Source organism: Bemisia tabaci, chromosome 8 (genome assembly GCF_918797505.1).
Source record: "Bemisia tabaci chromosome 8, PGI_BMITA_v3".
Lineage (NCBI taxonomy): Eukaryota > Metazoa > Arthropoda > Insecta > Hemiptera > Aleyrodidae > Bemisia > Bemisia tabaci.
Genome location: NC_092800.1, coordinates 24,684,666 through 24,702,803, shown reverse-complemented (window position 1 = coordinate 24,702,803; position 18,138 = coordinate 24,684,666). Strand labels below are relative to the sequence as shown.

General features: G+C 39.5%; 1 protein-coding gene across 1 annotated transcript in view; it reads left to right on the top strand.

The window, feature by feature from the left end:
- The window catches only part of Kul (Kuzbanian-like), a 137,448-nt gene that overhangs the window by 110,632 nt on the left and 8,678 nt on the right, over nt 1–18,138 (top strand). Inside the window, 12 exon segments of the mRNA XM_019044814.2 lie at nt 6,478–6,788; nt 6,791–7,059; nt 9,560–10,020; nt 11,284–11,424; nt 11,787–11,911; nt 12,456–12,584; nt 13,163–13,331; nt 14,055–14,224; nt 15,031–15,198; nt 15,987–16,114; nt 16,410–16,524; nt 17,181–17,315. Coding sequence (XP_018900359.2) covers nt 6,478–6,788; nt 6,791–7,059; nt 9,560–10,020; nt 11,284–11,424; nt 11,787–11,911; nt 12,456–12,584; nt 13,163–13,331; nt 14,055–14,224; nt 15,031–15,198; nt 15,987–16,114; nt 16,410–16,524; nt 17,181–17,315 — 2,321 coding nt within the window.

Sequence of the window (18,138 nt, the reverse complement as noted above, 5' to 3'; positions counted from 1 at the left end):
CCAACAATCGAATATCGCTGGATAAAGTGCGAGATCATGCACGCATCTCCATTTGCGACGTTGTAGACTTCCAGACATACTTTATTTTTTCCTGGGGAAACTAATTCATGTGATCTCTTGAAAACCCTTCAAGCCATAAAGTTGGTTTGTTCCCCTTCGAAAAGATAAATTAGGAGCGGAGATTTTGAGACATCGCGATGGAGGTACTTGGTTTTGCACTTCAGGCATCGATGCTAAGACCGCACGAATCATACTGTAAATATACTTTGTATTTCTGTGGCAATTGAGGCATTTTTTGGTAAAACAGGGTGTCTACAAGTCCGGAAATAGTACTGAGTTGTCAATGGCGATCCGGAAGTACTGAAAAAGTGCGGAAATTTTGCAAGGAAGTCCGGAATTTTTTTCATTTTTGTCGAAATTTTAGCGAGAAGTTCAAATTTTTGAAATTTTTCGAATTTCGTCAGTTGAAGGTATTGCGAAAAAGTACTTAAATTTTTCTGTTGAGGAGGTACTGAATTTCTTGGGAATGTACTGAAAAAGTATTAAAAGTACTGATTTTTGGCTACTATTGTAAGAAAGTAAGTCGACTGTGAATCAATTTCATCTACTGCAAACGCCATAAAAATGTCACTATATTAGCAGTATTGCAAGCCTCGTATGCCCTTTTACCGAAAAAGTCCTCCAATACACTACCGTGCCAAGTAAAAACGCCGTAAATCCATCAAGATTTTCTCTCGTTTTTTGGAACTTAACCTGTTATAAAATTAAAACTTTCTTACCAATGCACCTAAAATCGTCAGGTTAAGTTCTTGATAGTATTTGCGAAAAAATCCTGTAAAAACATTGTCCCTAGGTACACAAGTTTTTCTGCTTTGATAAATTGTTTCCGAGAAATGTATAATGGCGTTTACGGCGTTTCCAGGTCGCGAGTCAGTACAGGAGGCAGGGAGGCTGTCAAAGCGAGGACTGCAAAGTCTTTAAATTAACTTTGTATGCGTAGAGGATCAAAATTCCGAGCCGAAATCCTGCGTAGCGTGGCGCACCAAGCCTCTGGACCGGTGCGGGGGGGGGGGGGGGGGGGCGTGGGCTGAAGGGGTCATCCTCCGCAGTCTCGCGTTCACCCGCGAAAATTATTTCGCGGGCTTCTCCTGGCGGCCTTGGCGGCTCGGTCATGGCACTTTGCGGGCGGTGGCCTGCCTCCATTGCCGCGTCTTGCGCAAAACTGATACTAGAGCACCTATAGACGCTATTAGTGCAACGTCACAGAAAAGCGATATATATCGATTTTTTCGCACTGGTAGTATTGAAAGAGGTTATGCCAATGTTATTGTTTGGATCCAATTCGATATAATGGAGAATCCCTATGATGACGTCACCACTAATAGCGTCTATATATGCATAGGGAAAGCACGGACATGTCGGTAATTTTGAGGTTAGGTCTTAAGGCCTGTAGGGCCCAAAAGGGCAGCCAACCTATGGATTCGAATCATCCACAGTGATTTATTATTACGGTTTTTACGACTCGTCGTTTGTCAGGGTGTCCACAAGTCCGGAATTTCCGGAAATAGTACTGATTTTTTAAGGGCGGTCCGGAAGTACTGAAAAAGTGCGGAAATTCCGAAAAAAGGTCTGGAATTTTTTTGAATTTTTTGTCATTTTTGTCGCAATTTCAAATTTTTGAAATGTTTCTAATTTCATCAAATGGAGGTACTGAAAAAGTACGGAATTTTTCTGTTGGAGGGGGTACTGAATTTCTTGAGAATGTACTGAAAAATACTGTGAAAGTACTTATTTTTGACCAGCCTGTTTTAGTATAGACACCCTGTTTGTAAAGCAAGTATTTAAATTAGTTTTTGCATTAATTTACTCATTTTTGCGGAAGAACGCTTGTTAATGAACATTCTTGGTCATCTTGGTTGAATATTGGAATCTAAGGATCGACGGCTACATTTTTTGTGCCAGAAGGTTTGCTGCCCTTTTGGGCCCTATGAGTTCTATATTTCAACATATGGTCCGTACTTTTCCTATGTAGGTACTCTAACTGATACCAATTGCTTTAAATTTTAAAACGGTTTAAGAGAATGACCGTAACGCTGACAGAATTTGTTTTCGATCGTGATCTCCAAGTTTCTAAAAACAACAGTTCAGTTAGCGTGAATTAGTTTACCGTGCAAAAATAAGGCACACTATGGCTTGGCAAATATGCAGAATTGCTGACGTCTTGCGTTGGTCAGTGATTTTTGCGCGCTGTTTTTTTTTTTTTTTTTTTTTTTTTTTTTTTTTTTTTTTTGCTTTCATTGCGTTCTCATTTCTCTTTTTACTCCGTTCCTATCACGCAAGATGCAATCACTTTTTGCTCGTAATTTTCATGCAGACATGGAGAATTGAGAAATACTAGAAAATCTTATTGTAAATTTCAATAAAACGTCTATTAATTATTTTTATTGGTCCATGTTACTGTACATCGGTTCATGCAACCGAATTTTCAAACCAAAACTTTAAAAATAGCTCGGTAGCATTGAACCGAATTGAAGGAAGAGCTCTTCTGCAAACTACGGATGCGATCACAACACCCGAAAGTATACGGTTACATGAGCCGAACAGTGCGGCCGAAATACTGCCGCGCCAAGGAAAAACGTCGCATGGGCCATGGCCGGATTTACCTACTTGCCGCCCATGGGCCGCCTGTATTTTGCCGCCCATGGGCCGCCTGTATTTTGCCGCCCTCTTCTCATTCATTTTGAAACATCAATAAAAACCATCAAGTGAACGTGCCGGAGGGAGAAGGGTGCATAAGACGCGTTCACTCGTGTTGGACACATTTTTTGCGTAAGCCCTGTCAACACTACTAGCAAAAGTTCACGAAACTTCGCGCGAAAGTTCAGTTCCGTGTGGGGACAAGGCCTTTCATTTGTAAGAAATGAACCAAACAATTAAGAAAGAACAAACATAAGTGTGGTTTAATAATTTCAACTTCCGCCGCCGCGCCGTGCTGAACACACTGTGTTTGGCGCAATGCGTGAAGTATTCATGTATTCTTGTAGGCACTGTGCGTTTCACGCCGCGCCGACCGCTGTTGACCGTACTATGTTTGACGCAATGCGTGAAGTATTCATGCAGTCTCGTAGGCGCCAATATGTGTTACATGCCAACCGCTGCGTCGAGGGCTTCTCTTTTTCATCACAAGTCCTCGTCATCATTTCTCTTTGCGCCGCGCCGCTGCAGGCCTAATTACGTGTTTGGTTTCTCTCTTAACTCGACTATTTAAAGGTGCGCAGTCTTTTGCATCACCGAAGTACCTAAGACAAAACTAGAAATTAATGAATTCTCAGGAAATGAGAGATTTTGTCACCTTTTCTTGTTTGTAATTTTTTTCTGAAAACGATATTTTGTACCTGCATTTAAAAAAATTTCAAAATTTGCCGCCTCCTAATTTGCCACCATGGGCCGCGGCCCATGTGGCCACTCCCTTAATCCGGCCCTGGCATGGGCATTCGAATGTCGCTAAATTTCGTCCAAGAAAAGATTCATTTTTTAAGAAGTTTATTAGTACTTCCTTGAAATTTTTAGTTTGTCTTTTCTCAGAGTACAAAATTCCCTGAAAAATCAGAAAAGTACCTTATGTATTCACGAATTTTCCCGAATTTTTGCAAGTAAATTTTCGAAAGCTTTGGCAGCGTCTGAGAGCTTTTACGTCGTTTTTCCATAGCACGGCACTTTGTTTTAAATTTTGAAGGGAAAATCTATGCTGGAAACTATATTGCGCCCAAAAACCGCGAGTGATCTGAATGATAACAAAATGAAAAAAATGAGTGAAATCGAAGTGAAATCAGCACCAAAATCGTATGACACCGCAAAACGAGTAGTTCTTATAGAATAAGCGAGAAAGTGATGGACTAACACTATAATGTGTACTATTATAGTGTTAGTCCATCACTTTCTCTCTTATTCTATGAGAACCATCCATTTCAGCCAATAGGATCGCTCCATACTCCGTATTAGTGTTAGTCCATCACTTTCTCGTTATTCTATGAGAACCATCCATTTCAGCCAATAGGATCGCTCCATACTTCGTATGTCCTCTTTGTCTATAGCTTTGTCTATCAATTTCAACAATCGGGCTGCTGAGTGCACGGAAAAATCGAGCTTTTTCAAAAGCACCCGAAAACAAGGCCCGCAAATGGGAATCGGAATGAGTCCCTCACGAAAGGGGTAATAGACTAACCAACGGCAACCCACGAGAGACCCTTTAGTTTGTCCATCACTTTCTCGCTTAGTCTATGAGAATCATCAATTTCAGCCAATATGGTCGCTCCACACTCCTTTTGGATGTGATTGGGCATTGTCAATGGTACCCGGCGATGCCGTTGTCCTCTTTGTCTATAGCTTTGTCTATCAATTTCAACAATCGGGCTGCTGAGTGCACGGAAAAATCGAGCTTTTTCGAAAGCACCCGACAACGGGGCCCGCAAATGGGAATCGGAACGGGGCCCGCAAATGGGAATCGGAACGAGTCCCTCACGAAAGGGGCCGTGCTCCGGCGAGAACAATGCGGAGCCATTTGCGCAACGAGCTGCGACACCCGAAGTCGGCGGTTTCAAGAGCGGCCGAATTACAAGTGTCCGCGCGATTCCCGCCGCTAATTGTGCGGGCACTCAGGTCCAGGTCCATCCCAGATCCCTGTCGGCGAGCCCGCGATGCCGCCCTTTGTCCCGTCGCCGTGACCCTGCGGGATCGCGATCGGGAACTCCGAGTTGCGTCCCTCCACCTCGCGCGGCGACGCACAGTGGATCGAGTCAATAGGAGACGTCGGACAAAATTAGGAAACTTTAAACGCTTATAACTCCGTCTATGCAGAATTTTGAAGTTATAAAAGTGGTTCCATTGGTTTTCTCGTGAAATTTTTTCTAGAAGCACTTTTTAAAATTCAAAATTTGACAAATTAAACATCAAAATTTGCCTTTTTAGTTAACAAATTTGTGTCCGACCTCTCTCATTGACTCGATCCACTGTGCGACGTCAGCTCCCGGGACCGGGATTAGTTACTGAAATCAGACCTATTTTTGCCGAACGGAACTATGTACATTAAGAAATGGGCCCTGAGACCCGTAAGAATATGTGCGTAACAGGGCTCGCGTCATAATGCACATAGTTCCGTTCGGCAGAAATACGTCCAGTTATTGAAATTCATGGGCGGAACTTGCGGGTAAGCGAAAGTTTGTATCTCTCCTGGAACATACCTTCCTTGTCGGCTGCGCCGAATAATGAAGAGTTATTAACGGATACGGAGTAGCGGGGATTCTCGATTTAATCATCCGTGCCTGCGTAAAACTAGTTTTATCTACTATCACTGGCGGATCGTGGGAGTGGGTGTCGCATGGATGTCTACAATTCCGGAATTTCCGGAAAGTCCGGAAATAGTACTAACTTTCTAAGGGGGGTCCAGCAGTACTGAAAAAGTGCGGAAATTCCGCAAAAGGTCCGGAATCGTTTTCATTTTTTGGTCATTTTTGTCTCAATTTGAGCGAGAAATTCAAATTTTTGAAATTTTTCGAATTTCGTTAAATGGAGGTACCTACTGAAAAAGTACTGAATTTTTCCGTTCAGGAGGTACTGAATTTCTCGGGAATGTACTGAAAAAGTAATGCAAAAGTACTGCTTTTCGGCCCGCCTGTTTTAGTAGACTCCCTGTGGTCGGTATTTTCGTCCCAAGTTTCTCATTACTCTTACTCTTCCGGTGTTCCAGATGAAGAAGACACAACTCTTATGTCTTCTTTGTCTTTAGTTTTGTCTATCAATTTCAATAACCAGCCCGCTGTTCATTTTAAAATGCCACCGACCACGCAACATGGTCGGCATTTTCGTCTCAAGTTTCTCATTACTCTTACTCTTTCGGTGTTACAGATGAAGAAGACACATCTCTTATGTGTTCTTTGTCTATAGTTTTGTCTATCGATTTCAATAATCAGCCCGCTGCTCCTTTTAAAATGCCACCGGCCACACAACATGATCGGCATTTTCGTCTCCAGTTTCTTATTACTCTAGCTCTTTCGGTGTTACAGATGAAGAAGACACATCTCTTATGTCTTCTTTGTCTATAGTTTTGTCTATCAATATCCATGATTAGCCCACTGCTCATTTTAAAATGCCCCCGGCCACGCAACATGGTCGGCATTTTCGTCTCAAGTTTCTCATTATTCTCACTCTTTTAATGTTCCAGATGGAGAAGACACATCTCTTATGTCTTCTTTGTCTATAGTTTTGTCTATCGATTTCAATAATCAGCCCGCTGCTCCTTTTAAAATGCCACCGGCCACACAACATGATCGGCATTTTCGTCTCCAGTTTCTTATTACTCTAGCTCTTTCGGTGTTACAGATGAAGAAGACACATCTCTTATGTCTTCTGTCTATAGTTTTGTCTATCAATTTCAATGATCTCAAGTTTCTCATGACTCTTACTCTTTCGGTGTTCCAGATGAAGAAGACACCCTGGTGCACGGGATCATCACGGACGAGGGGCTCTTCGACGGGACGATCCTGACGCCCTCGGAGGAGTACTACATCGAGCCGCTGAGCCGGTACTTGAGCGGGGGCGACCAGTCCCCGCCCCCGCCCCGGCCGGCGACCCGGACAGTTACCACACGATCGTCTACCGCAGCTCGGACGTGGAGAAGCCCGGCACCCCGTTCTGCGCCTCCGAGATGCTCAACAAGCGGAAGAAGTCCCGCAAGTCCTCCAACAACCACCACAACCGGAACCCGGCCCGGCACGACGGAGCTCCCCGCGACCCCGCATCTGTAAATTCAAATAAGTTTAGTGATAATAGGTTAAGCTCCTTGAACTTCAGCCACCAGCTGAACGAAGAGCGACCGAGGGCGCGGACCGCACCCGAGCAACCAAAGACTGAGAGTAGTATCTTGTCCGGCCCGAGGGACCGTGAAAGCTCATCCGGCCCGAAGGACCGAAACCAGGCGGATTTTTTAGACCGAACCGGAAACTCCATCCTGGCCGACCTGTTCCTTGGCCACAAGCATGAAGTTCTCTCACGGCCTAAGAGGTAATAGTGATGACTTTCTTTTATTTATTTTTTGTTTATGTTGTTTCATGCTTCACTGGAAAAAAAAAGAATCTTAAATTTGCCGCCAAGAAGTATTTCTTCTTAAATCAAGAATTTTTCTGGTTAATATAAGCTACTTTCTTGCTTGACCCAAACATTAGTTTTCTTGTATCAAGAAAAAGTCAGCTTAAAGCAAGAAAAAAAAATTTCTTTGCGGCAAATTCAAGAATCATCATGCTTGACCCAAGCTACTTTTTTTTCAGTGTTTATATCCGGTGGATATAGCGGCCTTGGAGGGGATCTGAAAATTGGAAAGTGATTTTGTTTTTAGTTATAGCTGGGATGATAAGGTATAGGTATCATTACAGGTCTAGGGGTTTATGTTAGTATTCTGTAAGAGATAAAGGGTGTATAGTAATGAAACACGATCACCAAAAAACTTGACGACAACGTTTTGACGAGACACAAAGTCAGCAACTCTGGAAAAAAAAGCAGCAGCAGACTTTTTTTGCCGGTATGAAAGTAATTTTTCAAGTGAAGCTACCTTGGTAAAAATTGGCGATAGGAGCTGCGTTTCAAAATACCATAGGAATTCTTATAGCCGGCTAAAGAAGGCAATAGAAAATCATATAGCTGGCTGTAGAAAGCGGAGCAAATCATATAGCCGGGCTATGCGAAGCGATAAAAAAGTATGCAGCTGGGCTATATGTAGTTCCCATCGCCGGGCATTACACTTTATCGCCATCGGCTATAAAAGGCTATAAGAAATTGTGTAGAAATTCGTGTGCTTTGGAAATCATTAACTTTGATACGGAGTCAACATAATATTCACAAAACACACATTATATTTTCCTTTAATACATATTTTTTTTCATCAATTAAAATGAGAATAATCCATACAGGATGTGCAAACATTTCAAAATCATGAGTTGCAAAACGCTGACTCCGCAAGATTATTTTGGAGCATGACACAGAGCGGAGCGGCGTGCTGCCAGCGATAAGCGTGCACCAGCGCCTACAAACCTAACTGGGATACTTCACGCATGGCGCAATGCGTGAAGTATCCCTGTTAGGTTTGTAGGCGCTAAGGCGCTTTTCGTGCTGGCTACCCGCCCGCCGCGCCGCAGCGTGCCACGGCGTCTGAAGCAACTATTTCTCACCAGAGGTATTGCACAGTATCATACGAAATTGAAGGCGCTCCAACATATTAGGAATCGCAGGCATCCTTCAAAAGTACGGAGCTTTCCTCGCAAAATAAATCAAGATACTACCGCCCAAAAATAGAGCGGTAGTCTAAAAACTCACTAAGTCCTAGCATCCCGTAATTAGTAACATGTAGCATACACTTTATCGCCTGGCTGTTGCTCAATCGCCATTGGCTATAAAAGGCTACAAGAAATTGTGCAGCCGGCTATAGAAGCTATTGAAAATCTTACAGCCGGCTTTAGGTCTATGGTATTTTGGAACACAGATTCTACTGCCAATTTTTACCAGGGTACCGTGACGAAAGGGCCCTTTATGACGAGACTCTCTTGATATCCATTCGCCAAACGGTTTTTGTAGTATGGGAACTTTATGTCAACCGAACCCTATACCATTCACCGCTCTATTCCTATTTATTTTATTCTGCTTTCCGGACATTTGGTATCAACATGAGAAAAAGGAAAGCAGCGTTGCCATTTACACCTTTTTCTTAAGAATTAAATGGACGTGATCTGGGACGCGGTTCGGAGAGTCCCGCCGGACGTAATTCGGAGTCTTCGGGACGGAATCCGGACTCACCCCTCCCGTATCTCTAGTTATTGGGGGGAGGTACTATGAGTAATGCATTATTTTTAGAAATACCTCCAGAAGATTAATGGAGTTGTTGCATGTGTGAGGAATTTGCGATTTGACCATTGATTCTTATGTAAAAGTTCGCGAGAAACACGATGGTACCACTGGTTTTCTCTGAAATCAACTCCCAAGCTCAAAAAAAGCTCTCAAGTTGAGGCCTAAATGGAGGGGATATCCCTCGCTATCCTGAGAGTCCACCTCTACATCAAGACAAACTCTCCATGCAAAGATAGGGAGCAAATACATTGACAGGGCTGCCGTGTTTTCAGTTTTGGAGTCCCCAAATAAGGTGGCAGCCCTGTCAATGTATTTGCTCCCTATCTTTGCATGGAGAGTTTGTCTTGATGTAAAGGTGGACTCTCAGGGTAGGGTGGGATATCCCCTCCATTTTGGCCTCAACTTGAGAGCTTTTTTTGAGCTTGGGAGATGATTTCAGAGAAAACCAGTGGCACCATCGTGTTTCTCGCGAACTTTTACATCAGAATCAATGGTCAAATCGCAAATCCCTCACACATGTAACATCTCCATCCGGAGTCTTCGGGACGGAATCCGGATGCGGACTTACCCCTCCCGTATCTCTAGTTATTGGGGGGAGGCACTATGAGTAATACATTATTTTTAGAAATACCTCCAGAAGATTAATTCTGTTTTAATATTCGTCCAGGTGGTTCGTCGTCATGAACGAGACGTCACACCCGAACGCGAGTTCCACGAGGGGTCAGCCCACCTCGACGACGACGCCGAGACCCCGCAACATCATCTCCAACATCTACAACAGCGACATCTACTCGGTGCGCAACAACATCATCCGGCTCAAAGCGCCGCCGACGATGGCGAACATCACGAGGCCCCGCCACGTCCTCCTGAACGAGTTCCACACGGAGCGGGACGGGCTCCTGGTGGGTGCGGGGAGCGCGGGTCCCGGGTTCGAGTCCAACTCCCTCGACGACGACGATCTCCGGGCCCACGTCCGGAAGAGGGCCACCATCGACCCCCGCAAGACCACCTGCATGCTCTACCTCCAGGCGGACCACCTCTTCTTCGAGAAGTACGGCACCGAGGAGGCCTGCATCGAGGTCATGACCCGCCACGTCCAGAGGGTCAACTCCATCTACAAGCACACAGGTTGGTTCTTTAACCTATCGTGTCTACCTGGAGTTAGAGTCCCTTTATACCCAGAGTTAAGACAATTCGATTATCAGCTGACTGGCACCCGGCTTTGGCTGGCCATGGAGGCACAAACGAGTGCACCCAAACGAACGATATTGAGGGATAAGGATCAGGAATCCTGCGATGTCTGTCATACAAAAACAACATCAACAAATTGATCAATTAAAAAGAAAATGAGATTGGTTTGTGAATAATTTCTTAATCTATTTTCATTTTGGACCGATGGAAATAACAATTTACTCTTGATAAACCACAATTAGGTAATATTTTCATTATTTTTGTTCACATTCGAGTCACCGACATCTTGGTCCACTCGTTTGTGACTCCATGAGCGAGAACCAATCAGAATTGGATTTTTTTTTAGGCCACTCTCAGCCCAACCAAAAGTGAGTTGTCGTAACTCTGGGTATAAAGGGACTCTACCTGAAGTCGTAATGTAAATGGAAGAGCTGGCGCCATGTTCTGGTCGACGATTTCCGAGCTCAGTGTGCGCCGAGCTTCGGTCACTTTTTCGCTCCATTTTCGATGGCCAGGCCCCTGTGTTTCGAAAAAAATCGATTATGTATCGAAAAAGTACCTGGCGTGACACAGGAGTCTCGGAATTCGGGACCTGGAAAATGCTTAAAAGTGCCGCCAGCTCTCCCATTTACATTAATACTCTATGTACTCTATGGGTGTCTACGACTGGGAATAACCGGGATTCATCAGGCAGAGTATCCCATCTGCTGTGCTGAGGAAAAACACAGTATGAGCATTCAAATGTTGCCAAATTTCCTCTCATAAAATACTTTTTTTTAAAGAAAGTTTTGCATATTTTCCCTTAAAATTTTCAGTCACTTTAGATTAAACGACAAGCCAAATTTCCTGGAAATTTGGAGAAAAAATACTGGTGGATCTAGCAGGTTGACAACGCTGTCTTTCCTTCCCTTAATCCTGTGTTGAATTATCGATTTTTGTCCCTCCATTTGGTCCCTCTGAGAATCCATTCGCTTAAAATGGTTTTAAAATGGTTTAAAATGGTTTAAATGGTTTATGTCCCTCTTCTCTCAAAATTGGATTTATTTTGCACAGTATTCATCAATTTAAAAGGGGATATAAAAAACCTTTCTGAAGTATCATCAGTATTGTATAAAATTATCACAATGCCTGATTATTTTTGCGGTAATTTTATGAGTAATTTTAAATTTTCTGAAATGACAATTTAATGTTTATTTCCAGACTTCAATCAAGATGGACAGTCAGACAATATAAGTTTCATGATCAAAAGGATAAAAGTACATTCTGGAGACGCCATGAATGACCCTGCTTACAGGTTTCCAGGGAATTATGGAGTGGAGAAATTTTTAGAAATTTTTTCTGGTAAGTGAAGGAATCCTCATATCAAATTTATATTCTCATAAATGCAATCTAGTCGAACTTGTTTATCATTTATTTGATTTCAATTAAAAGTAACGATTAATTAAAATTGAAAGTTTAAAACAATTTATAATGACCTATTTGCTCTAATAATAATTTCTTTGTTAAATTTGATGTTTTTAAAAAAAAATTCACAGGATCCTCTTAAGAGTAATAAAAAAGAAAAAAACAACGAAAAATTGTGATTGTAAAATACTCTGTGAAAATGAAAATATTGTGATGCTGGTTTCGGAAAGCACTTTTATTTTTTTTGAATAGTTGATATTTGATAGCATGCTAATCATTTATTGCTCCTGTTTTTTCAGAGGAAGATTATGATGCGTTTTGCTTGGCTTACATGTTCACTTATCGTGATTTTGAAATGGGGACATTAGGATTAGCATGGACTGGCGATCTTAAGAATGCTGGTGGAGTTTGTGAAAAGAATGGAGTAAGTGTATTATTCGATCATTACGTATGTTACTTTTTGAATTATTATCGTTTTAGCTTCTTGCTCATAGATTGTAAGTACAAATTACCAATAATTTATCAGCTCTTACATCAGTTAAAATGAAATGTTAACAATTTTTGTTTGTTTTTTAAGCGAAAATCATATGGTAAACTTTTTTATGATTGAGCTGTATGTAAATTTTTTTTCTTTTTCTCCTAAGTCTTGTGAATTTTATTTTAAGGTTTGTCAATATATTTTGCTAGTGCCATTGAGGAAAAAAAATAGTTCTGTGCTAGACCTTTGTAAAAATGGTATCAGTTGAGTCTTCTACTGACATCAATGAAGACTAGTAGAAAATTTAACTATTTAATTGACATTTTAATAGGTACTGTTTGAATGGTCAATTTTTTTGATAAATTACCTGTGAAACAATAGAGTATTCATCAATTTGAAAAAAAAAATTTAAACTATTTTAATTCATGTGTTTAACCCAACAAGCTTCACACCTCCTAATTTTTTTAATTATTTCTTTCATATTTTGCAGCACTACCGCGGCAGTATGAAGAGCTTAAATACTGGTATTGTAACACTATTGAACTATGGTAAACATGTTCCTCCAGCTGTTTCTCATGTGACCCTGGCTCATGAAATTGGACATAACTTTGGCTCACCGGTAAGTTATGAACTCAAGTTTTATTTTATTTTAGTATACGTCTCGAAAAAAGAAAAAAAAAGTGAAAATGTAATGATAAACGATGCAAATTGCAGAGTAACACAATCATCATAAAATTATTGATGTAATTATTCTTTTCTTTTTGTCCAGAAATTTTTGAAAACTTGTATGCAGAGTCAAGTTTCTTTTCTCAGCATGTCCTTAATAATGGCATCTTGGCTGAGAACAATAACCACTATCATCAAAGAGTGAATCTAATCTGAATAAGACAAATTCATTCTCTAAAAGTGCAAAAACTTGGCCTTTGACCAATGAATCTCAAGTACAGTTTTACTGAAGTTAGCACAGGAAAAAAGTAAATTTTTTGTTTTCATCTGAAAGATAACATGTGGAATAAGAAGACAACTATTATAAGCTGAAGAGATAACTTTTCATCACTCAAAAGCCTCTCCACTTTCCTGCAAAAATATCTCATTTCTGCAGGCGGACTGGGAATACCTATTAAATTCTTTTTTTTTTTCATTGAAGATGATATTGAATGTTTTCTTGAAAATTAATAGAGTGGCTTTCTTTTTCAGCATGATCCTGAAATCTGCACTCCTGGTGGAGATGACGGTAATTTCATCATGTTTGCTCGCGCAACGTCTGGTGACAAGAGGAATAACAATCGGTTCTCTCCATGCAGTCTCAACAGTATCAATCCAGTTCTTAATACGAAAGCTCGGTCTTCCAAGGGATGTTTCACAGGTAATTTTGGAATTTATATTCCTGAAAATATTTTCGTAATCGATCATCATACCCAGGAAAACTCTTTGAACACTCACATGATACCCTTTGCATCAAAATGAAGTGAACTGCTTGTAACCTTTATCAATGGTGAAACTACCAAACAATGTATCTCTTTTTCGGTGTCTAAAAATCACTGCTTGTATTTATTTTTCTGCAAGGAGAACAAATTAACATCATTCCTCAAAATTTCCACAGAATATTCTTTGCGCAGAGAAGAAAAGTCACTGGAAATATTAAAAGTTGATATTGATTAGTTTTCTATTGAAAAATACAGCATGACAAGAAGTCTGCAACAAAGTAAACCGAGGTACGTCATTTGAGAGTTTGACCATCAATATGTTTGTTTTTTTAAAGAGCATTTTCCATAGAAAATTCACCCTCATTAAAAGAAATGTGCCTTTGTCCAACTATATAAATCCTTTCTTCCATGAATAGTCTCATTCTCTTGTACTTCTTAATCCTAGCAGATGAAGTCATAAATTTTGCAGGGTTCAAAATATTGCATCATTAAGTATAAATGAACATAATCGAAACCAGTCAAAGATAACTTTAACCGTTCATCTTTCAAATTACAGCTTGATTTGCAGGAACAGTGATCCTTCACCACAATTCATCTCCTTTTGATAGTTCTTTGAGTGTTTTTTTAGAAATTCTAAAGCATTATTCATCATCGTGTTTCAGAACCTCAAGCCTCAATTTGCGGCAACGGTGTTGTTGAAGGAGATGAGGAGTGTGATTGCGGTTGGGAAGAAGACTGTTCCGATAAATGCTGCTACCCTCAACGGCGTTATCCGCCAATCGATGAGCCACCATGCCATTTAACTCCGCGCAGCCAGTGTAGTCCCAGTCAAGTAAGTAATTCTGTTACCTTCCTCTTGATTTTTTATTGCAATGTATTTAAATTTAAAGTTTCAAAGTCCTAAGAATACAGAAAAAATCTTGGAAAAAGTTTAGAAAATACATAACTCAAACGAGTTTGCTGGGAATTTATCGAGCAATTGTATAACACTGTGGAAATGTAACCAGTGAATTAAACAAGCCTTCTCTAGTCCTTTTCAGTGGTTTATTGTTTGTAGAAAATTATTGCTATTTCAGTTAAAACCCCATTTTGAAATGCATTTCCAGCCATAAGTGAAATATCTGAATTCAGTCAAACAGAAAACTTGTACCCTTGTTTGATCTTCATGACTAGAGTTTTTACTGAAATGGTAATTGACGCAAATGAAGGAGGGAAAAGAAGAAAGACCAAAATGATTTCAGGAAAAATAATCTCTCAATACCCAAAATTTTTGGTATTCACTCAATTTAGTGCTGATTTGAATTCCATAGATAGAAATTCAAAATTCAGTTCAATTTAACATTAATATGATTCAATTTTTTGTAACAATTTTTAAATTTTTTACTGTGAAAATTGACGTGTTTTGCATTTCCTCCATTTGAGCACAATTTATTTCGATCTCTCTGACTAGACCATTAATGACTTCTAAAATATTTGGATGCTGTGCAAAGAAGTTCAATTCATTTAAACATGCTTAGTCGAGGTTTGTTTTTTGTTTCATTTCAACAAAGTTCATTTTTCTTTAATGCAGTTAAGGAAATCAAACCCTGAAATGTCTAATTTCATAATCGCTGAACCAACCTCTGATTTTTCTTTCAGGGTCCATGTTGTACAACCGACTGTGCTTTGAAGTTTGGTGACAAATGTCGAGATGATAATGGTTGCCGAGACTCTAGCTTCTGTGATGGGAAAGGCCCCTCTTGCCCGCCGTCCATTAACAAGCCAAATAAAACTATATGCAATGAAGAATATGTCTGTTTTATGGGGGTAAGTTTTTGTTAGCTTTAACTTTTCGAATTATCTGTGTTAGAAAATACTTTTGAACAACAGCAGCATTAACAGGTGGTAAAGTTTATGACAAGTTGTGAAGAAAAGTGAAAAGATTTGTGTTAAAGTCAGAGACCATATGTACCTATTCATTAGTTATTAGGACAGTTTAATTGCCATGATATTTCTTTATTGCTTATATTAAGATGTATAATTGAATCAAATGATAATTATAGATGGGTAAAAATTGCTGAAAATACTTACATTGATGGCGCACTATAAATGCATTTTATCCTATCGAACACTGTTCCTCCGGTATCCATCTTAACCGTATCCCATTAAGATTTGCTTGATTTCTGATGTGCAAATAGACCCATATCTATTCAAACTTTTGACATGTCTTCTCTCAAAAACTAAGTTTTTCAGTTGAATACTTGGACCATAATTTCAGAAGATGTATAACGATCAAATAACGCAAGGAACATGCCGCCTTGTGAGTTTTTAAAAAAAAATCGCTGCACACCACATCTTTTGACCTCAAGTTTTACGTATGTTTTCTTTTATTTTTTACATCATCCAACAAAGAGGGAAAACCCTGAATTGGCCATAGTCATTTTACAATAGGAAAATTTGTTCCACAATATTTTAGATGAGACGGCATGAAAGGTTAGGTGTGCAACTGTTAATAAGTTTTCTTGTCACCTGTAAAATTTTGTCTTTCGAGACCTTTGCATGAAACCCATTTGACAATCTTGTATTTGTAATAATTTTACGTTTTTATTTTTAAGGAATGTACCGGCTCCATTTGTCTGGCTTACGGTCTGGAGTCCTGTCAGTGTATTCCTGGGCCAAATGATCCACCTACTAAAGCTTGTGAACTGTGCTGCAAAGCTCCGGGTGAAAACCAGCCCTGCCTGTAAGTTGTGATAAAATAATTTTACAATTTAATATCCTTAGGGAAGCAAACAAGTTCAAAATCTGAAGGTACGCAAAACCTGTTGTATCTCTTTTAATAAGGAGGGGGAGCATTTTTTTTTTATTATCAATCCAGCTGTGATACAATGTCACTGTAGAAAATGTATGTAAAAATGCTACAAACCTCACTTTTCAGCGTTTTTTATTAACTGTTTGAAAGTATATTTTGCTCAGGAGATCATGTCTTTTTGTAATTTTCCAGATGTTTTCTGAATTTAGATATCATTTTTTTCCAGATCATCTTACAAGTGGAACAGTGCTCCATATGATGTTCCCGATATGCTCTCCAAACCAGGCACACCTTGCAATGATTACAATGGCTACTGTGATGTGTTCCAGCGGTGTAGAGAGGTAATCTCTAAAGCTTTCCCTATTCCTGATTTGTTGCGTCAGGCTCCAATTGCTTGGTTGAAGGATGAAGCTAAGTGATTTTTCTTCTCATGGAAGTCTAAAAAAAAAAAGGGACGGGAATTAGAAATAATGAAATAGGTATTCTGTTAGAATAATACAAATTTATGGAGGATTCACATCAGATTATGCAATAGTAAGCTATGACACTACCAAGCATACGCTTTGCAAATTGTATAACCTGCGAAAACCAAAGAGTTGGCATCGAATGATATTAACTTCACATCTCTGTATGTTTCAATGTAACAATGACTTTGATTTAAAAATAATACTTGCTAGTTCTCTGAAAGTCCTCATATTGGGGTTGTACTGTGTTTTAATTTTTTGAAAAGCGTCCAGGAAAGATGATTGACTGTCTTGAAATGGGGAAATACTAAGACCAAGAACAATTTGAAATCTGAACATCATAAACCTTTACTTCGGAAAAATTTGCTGCTAAATCTCTAATAAGTTTTGTATCCAAATTTCATTTCAAAATTGTTTGAAATTCAAATTCTTTCTAATGATTGTTCGGTGTCCTCGATCATTCTCTTGTCTTCATGTATCACCAAAAAGAAAAGAAACTGATTTTTCTCTTTTTCTCTTAATTTGACCCTCAGGTTGATCCATCCGGGCCTTTAGCCACTTTAAGGAAATTGTTATTGTCGGAGGAGAGCATCGCGTCATTCAAACGATGGACCATTGATCACTGGTATTACTCATCTTTAATAGTTTTCTCATTCGTCCTCATTTTGGTAAGTTCTATGTTCTTTTTTTTTCAATTTATAAGTGTTGACAGAATGCATTATTATTATATTTTTGACCGCATGAAAGATTATGGTTTCTAATTGCATGCCATTAGCAGCACAACATAATCTTATACATTTTTTATCAGAAAAGGTCTGTGTCTATCTTAGTAAATTTCTGCTAGAGGAAAATTCCCAGATTCATCGGTTGTTGAACCATCTGACACTCATAATTAATTTTGAGAATTTTCTTTCCTCAACCTTTTTCTTTTAAGTTTTGCTGGAGGAAATAATTGCTTGTGCTTACTGTTCCCGCCATGAAAACAGCTTTCATTTTCGAATAGCATGAGACCAAAAATCTGCCAATTTTGTTTTCACAATAAAGCAAGTTTAAGAATTCAAGTGACCAATTTTCTGTCTCACCGCATAAGTTAAAAAACTATCACCTTTACTCCAAGCGTAGAGGTAGCCTCTTAATGCAAAAGTAGAAGATTCTGTATAAAAACACTAAATTAAATGGTCCTCTGAGAGTTAAAGCCAAGATATTTTTTCAATAGTCAAGTTTTTTTGTCAAGTTTCTATTGAGTTTTCATTTTTGCTATTTGAACTTATTGTTGTTTTTTAGTAACTTCATCTTTATGTCTTCCTCGTTCTTAGTTTTTATGCATGTGTGTTTGTTTTTATACTTAATGCATGCTAATATCGTAAGGACTCATTTCTCTGTAAGTTTCTTATGATTTTCATCATAGCAGGTTTTAAATTGAGGAGGGTCTAAGAAGGAGGGCCCATAAAATTCAGTGAGTTCATCTCTGCAATCCGCCTCATTTGCGCA